Consider the following 7,422-nt stretch of genomic DNA (forward strand, 5'->3'; position numbering starts at 1 on the left):
CCCTGTGCCACCACGAGCTGGGTCCTTCATCTTACCCCAGATGTGAGTGGAAGCTGTGGTGAAGGGCATGGGAGGAAAGCTGAAATCTGAGGAGATTCCATCTGTTGATAGAGCTTGGGGAGCAGAGACACTACCCGTATTCAGTTTCAGGGCAGAAATTAATTCCCTCCTGCTCTCTCTCCCTCCTTTGGTTCTGTGCAGTCACTGGCCAGGAAGCTATCTGAGTCCTGACATTGGGTCAGTCATGGGCTCTAAGTAGGCATTGGTCACGGGACTTAAGCAGGGCCCAAGGATCAGTGGGGGAGAGCTTTGCGGGGAGCGGGATGGTGGGGCTCAGAGCTTTTCAGGTGGGATCACGCCCTCCTCTCTAGGGGGATTGGAAGGTTTAGGGAGAGCACCCACCCTTCCACCTTCTCTGGATCAAGGTGAGTGGGGGAGTCTCTGCTGCCCCCTGGTGGGGGCCGCCCTCCCCCCCCAACCTTGGCTGCTCCCAGACTCAGAACTTTTTCTCTCTGCTGGGCTCTGCCCGCCACTGTCCTGCAGATTTTGAAGTGCCTGCAGGCAGGGATCTGCTTCTCAGGTGCTGGGCGGTGATGTCATCGTGTCCCCTCATCTGCTCTAATTCCAGGAGTTCTGTCTCTTTGCCGTTGTGGGCCTGGTGTCGGACTTCTTCCTTCAGATGCTGTTTTTCACCACTGTCCTTTCCATTGACATTCGCCGGATGGAGGTAGGAGTGCGCTGTACCCTGCCCCCACCTCCCTCCCTGGCCAGCCTCAGGGCATCTCGGGGTGAGAGTGGTGCAGATCTCGGTCGTGGGCAGCTGCTGGACAGCAGTCTCGAGCCCTAACCACTGTGCCCCTCCGCCCCTACACACAGCTAGCGGACCTGAACAAGCGGCTGCCCTCGGAGGCCTGCCTGCCCCCAGCAAAACCAGTGGGGCGGCCAGCACGCTTCGAGCGGCAGCTGGCTGTGCGGCCCTCCACACCCCACACCATCACACTGCAACCATCCTCCTTCCGAAATCTGCGGCTCCCCAAGAGGCTGCGCGTCATCTACTTCCTGGCCCGCACCCGCCTGGCACAGCGCCTTATCATGGTACCTGCCACCCCTGCCCTGCCCTCTGAGGGCCAGCACTCCGTTCCCTCTGGACTTTTGCACTTTGCCTTGGAGGTGGGAGATGTTCCTCAGGCCCTCATGGCCCCAGGAAGCCTGGCTTTGGGAAGCCGCCCACCATACCCTCCTGCCCAGATCCTGGTGGCTTCTGAGCTGATAAGCCTATCCCTGGGAGAAGCAGCCCCAGGAGCGTGGGGTAGAAGAGTCATCATCTCCCTAGAGGGACCCAGGACACGAGCCTGGTTGATGGGGTGCTCCAGGATGGAACTACCTTGGTTCCCTAAGTCAGGGTTCCCCTGCCACACAGTGTGCAGGAGTCAGAAAATGCTGGCTGAATCATTCACTTGCTGGGCTGGGCGGAAGGGGAGGAGCAGGGCTGGCTCCTGGCCAGCAGTGGCACCCCCATGGAGCTGCAGGGAGAGGGAGCGAGACTGAGGCCCCCTGAGGACCTGTGGGCAGGTCTGACTCTGGAGCAGGTCAGTTAGCCGGTCCCTCTGGCCGTGCTGTCCGTGGGAATGGTGCCTGCTTTCTGGCCCCAGCTGATAGATGGGGATTGGGGAAGTGCTAAAGGTGCGCTTTGTATTTCTAGGCCGGGAACCCCAAACCATGACCATGAAAAGGGAACTAGGTCCTTCCAATGGCAATTGGCCCAGGTGGTAGTGGGAGGACTTGGAGAGGCAGAAGGGAGGACAGATTGGGGCCTGTGTGTTCTCCCCACCCCCAGGCCTGAGGTCCCCGTGCTGCTTCCTTCCAGCACGAGGGCCAAGGCTGCTGAGCACCCAGAGGCCCCGCTGAGCACCCACTGCCCCTCTGCAGGCCGGCACCGTCATCTGGATCGGCATCCTGGTGTATACAGACCCAGCAGGGCTGCGCACCTACCTTGCTGCCCAGGTGACAGAACAGAGCCCGCTGGGCGAGGGCGCCCTGACTCCCATGCCTGTGCCTAGTGGCGTGCTGCCCGCCAGCCACCCGGACCCTGCCTTCTCCATCTTCCCGCCTGATGCCCCTAAGTTACCGGACAACCAGACGTTGCCTGGAGAGCCGCCTGAGCCTGGGGGCCCAGCAGAGGGCGCCCATGACAGCCCTGTCCCGGAGGTAACGTGGGGGCCCGAGGATGAGGAACTCTGGAGGAAGCTGTCCTTCCGCCACTGGCCTACGCTCTTCAGCTACTACAACATCACGCTGGCCAAGAGGTGAGTGGGCTGTGCCAGCTGCTGCCTTCCCGCTTGGTGTCAGCTCTCTGTCCCCCGAGCGTCCCTTCCCCCTCAGGCGGGAGACCCATTGCTTTGAATTCTGCATTTCCTTCCAAAGAAACACCCATAGGGTTGTGAGGTAGGAACCGGTGCTCCAGGCGGCCACAGCCCAAGACAGTCGCCCTGGGCCCAGCCCTGGGAAGTCACAGGTCGCTGCCAGCCCCTCAGCCCGAAGGAGATCAGCCCACTGGCCGGCACCCAGTCTATGCCAGGACGGGCGGCGGAGGCAGCCCGCATGCAGTGGTGTCTCCCTGGGCGCTGGGTGCACATCACAGAGCAAGGCTGGGTGTCCGGGCCGGGCCGGGAGGGCCTTGGCTCTGCACCCCCAGTGCTGGGAAGCCTGTCCCCAGAGGGTGGGCTTGGAGTGGAGCAGGTTGAGCCAGTCCCAGTGGGAAGTGGGGAGGGGCCCTTTTGCAGGCACCCCACTGACAACCCCCCCCCCCCGCCGGCTCCCAGGTACATCAGCCTGCTGCCCGTCATCCCGGTCACGCTGCGCCTGAACCCCAGGGAGGCCCTGGAGGGGCGGCACCCTCAGGACGGCCGCAGCGCCTGGCCCCCGCGACGGCCCGGGCCCGGTGGGCTCTGGGAGGCGGGCCCCAGGGCGCCGGGCGTGGCGCCGGCCCACGGGGACGTCACCCTGTACAAGTGAGGCCGGCGAGGGGGAGGGGCTGGGCGAGGGGGAGGGGGTGGAGGGGGCGGGCGCGCCTAACCACGCTCCGGCCGCGCAGGGTGGCGGCGCTCGGCCTGGCGGCCGGCATGGCGCTCGTGCTGCTGCTGCTGTGCCTCTACCGCGTGCTCTGCCCGCGCAACTACGGGCAGCCCGGCGGCGGGCCCGGCCGGCGGCGGCGCGGGGAGCTGCCCTGTGACGACTACGGCTACGCGCCGCCTGAGACCGAGATCGCGCCGCTGGTGCTGCGCGGGCACCTCATGGTGCGTGCGGGGGCGGGGCCGGGGGCGGGGCCGGGCGGGGCCGGAGCCCCTGCTGACCGCCCCCCTCGCGCAGGACATCGAGTGCCTGGCCAGCGACGGCATGCTGCTGGTGAGCTGCTGCCTGGCGGGCCACGTGTGTGTGTGGGACGCGCAGACCGGGGACTGCCTGACGCGCATCCCGCGCCTGGGGTAGGTGCCCGCCCCCTCCCCGCCCTCCCCCTCCCCCTCCCGTCCGTCCTGTGCCCTCACTCCGTCCTCCTGGCCCCTGGCAGGCAGCGCCGCGACAGTGGCGTTGGCAGCGCGTTCGAGGCTCAGGAGAGCTGGGAACGGCTGTCCGACAGCGGGAAGGGGGGCCCGGAGGAGCCCGGGGACAGCCCTCCTCTGCGGCACCGGCCCCGGGGCCCTCCGCCGCCTGCCCTCTTCGGGGACCAGCCAGACCTCACCTGCCTGATCGACACCAACTTCTCGGCCCAGCCGAGGCTCTCGGAACCCACGCAGCCCGAGCCCCGGCACCGGGCGGGCTGCAGCCGTGCTCGCGACGGCCCGGGCTACGACTTCAGCCGCCTGGTGCAGCGCGTGTACCAGGACGATGGCCTGGCGCCCGGCCGCCCGCCAGCCCTGCGCCCGTCCTCCCCGGGGCCCGGGCCTCCCCCCCTGACCCCCGAGGACGAGGGGGGCTGCCCTCCCGAGAAGGGCTCCCCTTGCCTGGCCTGGGCCCCCAGCGCAGACGGCTCCATCTGGAGCCTGGAGCTGCAGGGCAGCCTGATTGTGGTGGGGCGGAGCAGCGGCCGCCTGGAGGTGGGCAGGGCCCCGGCGGGGAGGGCGGGGGTAGGCAGAGGGCCGGCCATGCGCGGGTTTGGGGGGCCTGGCGGCCCGCAGGTGCTCACGGCCTCTGGGCCTGCAGGTGTGGGACGCCATCGAGGGTACACTGCGCTGCAGCAGCGAGGAGGTGACCTCGGGCATCACGGCCCTTGTGTTCCTGGACAAAAGGTGAGAGGAGCTGCGCTGCCCGGCCTCTCTGCAAAAGTCCCCTTCCTGGGTCCTTCCCCACCACGTGATTGATGGCCCTTCTCAGTACTCAGCCCCACACCTGGGGGGGGGTGACAACTGAAGCACTTAGAATAGGCCCCTGATCCCTGTGACTCGGTTTCCCTCTTACCCTTCAGAGTCAGGGTTTCCCGGATAAGTCCATCAGCGTAGACCTAACCAGGTCTTGGCTGCATTTTCAGTGACCGAAAAATGCTTTCTCAGCAGAACCTTCTGTTTAAAACTTACCTTCGTGTTTGATGCTGGACGCTGCTCGCCTCCGTCCTCGGTGTGCTCCTTGGCTGTGGGTGCTCCCCGGGGGCCCAGCCAACCGAGCCCTTGGCTGATAGACCCAGGTCTCACTGCGACCGGGGCCTCCTGCTCCTCACTTCACCCGCCTGCCCCAGCTGTCCCATGCTGGCTCTGCCCTCTGGGGTCCCCACCGTTTGTGGCACCAGTTTCTAAGCTAGAGCCGGAGCCTTTTTATTTGGGGGGCAGGGTGCCCTTGGCCCTCAGCGCTCAGGGTCTGGTGGCTGCAGCTGTCCTCTCTGCCCTTGCGAGGCCACTTGCACGGGCCTTGGCTGACACCCCCAGCCCCCACCCCGAGCCTGGCCGCCTTTGCGGGTTCCTCCCCCTCCTCCCAAGTTCTTCCCTGCTGCTTGGTTTCTCAGGTTCAGGGAAAGCCCCCGGGTGTCCGCCCAGCCCTCAGAGCTCCTGGTGACTGTGGGCTCTCCTCGCCCTCCTCACTCCCCCTTCAGGGCACCTTCGCAGGCTCTGGCCTGGGCCCTTCCGGTTCAGGGCTGGGAGACATGCCTTGTGCTGGAGGAAGATTTTGAACTCCACTCACTTCAAGGCTTTGGGACCCCTTGGCAAATACCCCCGTCTCTACCTAGGAATTCCTGGGCAGTGAAGAAGGCAGGGCAGTGGGTGGTGCTTGGATCGAAGCTGCTTTCTGAGGCCAGAGACCCTGGTGCCTCCTGCCGCTCCAACACACAGCCCCCTTGGGGCTCGTCTCTCTCCTCAGAAGCCCCTCCTTTAGCTCCAGGCTCTGAGGGCCTTCAACTCACAGTCTTACCTGTTCTCCAGGTGCCACTTTTTTACCCTCGTGACCACCCTGCGAGGTGGGTAGTTGTCCCCATTTCACAGATAGAGAAACGGAGGCGGAGTAGAGTTGTAGCCTGGGTCCCCCGGCTTCAGCATGTTTCGCAGCACCTGTGCTTGCCCCTTGGCCGTGGTCCCTTCGTTTGTTCCCATCTGCCCAGGGGAGCTGACCCGTCAGGTGGCCACAGTGCTCGGCCCCCAGCCCGGGTGTTCTGAGGGAGAGCCACCAGCAGCCACTCTTCTCTTCCAGGATTGTGGCTGCCCGGCTCAACGGTTCCCTAGATTTCTTCTCCTTGGAGACCCACACTGCCCTCAGCCCCCTGCAGTTCCGAGGTCAGAGGGCCTGCGCTGGGCAGGTGCCTGCACCTGGCGGGGGGGGGGGGGGTGCGGCGGCTGCCCGCAGAGACCGCATACTTGGCTTGTCTCCAGGGACTCCAGGGCGGAGCAGTTCCCCCGCGTCCCCTGTGTACAGCAGCAGTGACACGGTAGCCTGTCGCCTGACCCACACCGTGCCCTGTGCACACCAGAAACCCATCACAGCCCTGAAGGCTGCGGCTGGGCGACTCGTGACCGGAAGCCAGGACCACACGCTGAGAGTGAGGGTTGGCTCTGTGGGGGCTGGGGTGGCCTAGCCCGGGTTGGCGAGCGTTCGGGGTCAGCCAGGGAGAGGATGCACAGAAGGGATTTCCTGGCCAAAATGGAACTGGGAAGCCACCCCGGACCAGAACTGATGCCCACCCCTGCCCCAGGTGTTCCGTCTGGAGGACTCGTGTTGCCTCTTCACCCTGCAGGGCCACTCGGGGGCCATCACAGCCGTGTACATTGACCAGGTGAGGGAGCCTCCGGGGGCCGCGGGTGGGGTGCCAGGGTACCAAGCCATGGCCTTTGTTTTGGACTCCGGACAACTGGCCCCCAGAACCTTTTGGGAAGCAGAGCGGGAGGACCCCCACTCCCCAGGGCACTGGGACACTCTCGTGGACAGAGGTATTGCCCCAGTGACCCAGCCCCCCTGGGCCTGTTCCCCTAGACCATGGTGCTGGCCAGTGGAGGACAAGATGGGGCCATCTGCCTGTGGGATGTGCTGACCGGCAGCAGGGTCAGCCACATGTTCGCTCACCGTGGGGACGTCACCTCCCTCACCTGTACCACCTCCTGCGTCATCAGTAGTGGCCTGGATGACCTCATCAGCATCTGGGACCGGAGCACCGGCATCAAGCTCTACTCCATTCAGCAGGTGGGCAGGTCGGGGGCCACAGGATTCTTGGTGTTTTAGGGAGGGATTCGGGACACCGAGCTGATCTGTTTTTGCCTCCAGGACCTGGGCTGTGGTGCAAGCTTGGGGGTCATCTCTGACAACCTGCTGGTGACTGGCGGCCAGGGCTGTGTCTCCTTTTGGGACCTCAACTACGGGGACCTATTACAGACCGTCTATTTGGGGAAGAACAGTGAGGCCCAGCCCACCCGCCAGATCCTGGTGCTGGACAATGCCGCCATCGTCTGCAACTTTGGCAGCGAGCTCAGCCTGGTGTACGTGCCCTCCGTGCTGGAGAAGCTGGACTGAGCAGGGGGCGGGAGCTGCGGTGCAGAGCTGAGTCTTCCGGAAGCTGTCTCTGATCTGTCCTGTCCTGCCTTGTGACTGTAATATTAAACTTTTTTTTTTTTTTAATCCTATCTGCCACGGGCCTTTTGAGCCACTTGCATCTTTCCCTAGAGCTGCTGCACCCCTGCCACACGCCCTCCCTGTGCCCGGGAGCCCCCCATTTGCTCACATGCTTCGGCGAGCGCGAGTCGCTCCGGGCAAGGGCCGTGCTCAGCGCACAGGGGCGGTTACGAGGCAGGGAAGCCCAGCAAGCCCGAGCTGCGGGCCTGTCTCCTTAACCCTTCAGCTGCGTGGGAGCCCAGTGCGGCCCCATGGTCCTCCTACCGCCTAGCCCCACCCAAGCTCACTGAAGGCACCACGTTTCAGGCGGTGCTTGGGGCTCAGGCCCCCTCCCTAAGG

At 65.1% G+C, this 7,422-nt stretch overlaps 1 protein-coding gene across 2 annotated transcripts in view; it reads left to right on the plus strand.

Annotated features, from left to right (window-relative positions):
- SCAP (SREBF chaperone) overlaps window positions 1–7,094 on the plus strand; it is a 67,167-nt gene extending 60,073 nt beyond the window's left edge. Inside the window, exons 11-23 of one of the 2 annotated variants that reach the window (XM_034998138.1) lie at window positions 629–727; window positions 877–1,095; window positions 1,930–2,306; window positions 2,823–3,011; window positions 3,095–3,296; window positions 3,370–3,485; window positions 3,569–4,094; window positions 4,201–4,286; window positions 5,674–5,756; window positions 5,853–6,019; window positions 6,173–6,253; window positions 6,451–6,657; window positions 6,739–7,094. In XM_034998138.1, the coding sequence (XP_034854029.1) occupies window positions 629–727; window positions 877–1,095; window positions 1,930–2,306; window positions 2,823–3,011; window positions 3,095–3,296; window positions 3,370–3,485; window positions 3,569–4,094; window positions 4,201–4,286; window positions 5,674–5,756; window positions 5,853–6,019; window positions 6,173–6,253; window positions 6,451–6,657; window positions 6,739–6,984 (2,598 nt within the window). In that variant the 3' untranslated portion in view covers window positions 6,985–7,094. The remainder of the gene's footprint in view (window positions 1–628; window positions 728–876; window positions 1,096–1,929; window positions 2,307–2,822; window positions 3,012–3,094; window positions 3,297–3,369; window positions 3,486–3,568; window positions 4,095–4,200; window positions 4,287–5,673; window positions 5,757–5,852; window positions 6,020–6,172; window positions 6,254–6,450; window positions 6,658–6,738) is intronic. The other variant, XM_034998139.1, reaches the window with a different exon arrangement.
- The last annotated feature ends 328 nt before the right edge of the window (window positions 7,095–7,422 follow it).

The sequence above is a fragment of the Mirounga leonina genome, unplaced genomic scaffold (assembly GCF_011800145.1).
Source record: "Mirounga leonina isolate KUSES-001 unplaced genomic scaffold, KU_Mleo_1.0 Mir_94, whole genome shotgun sequence".
Taxonomy (NCBI): Eukaryota; Metazoa; Chordata; class Mammalia; order Carnivora; family Phocidae; genus Mirounga; species Mirounga leonina.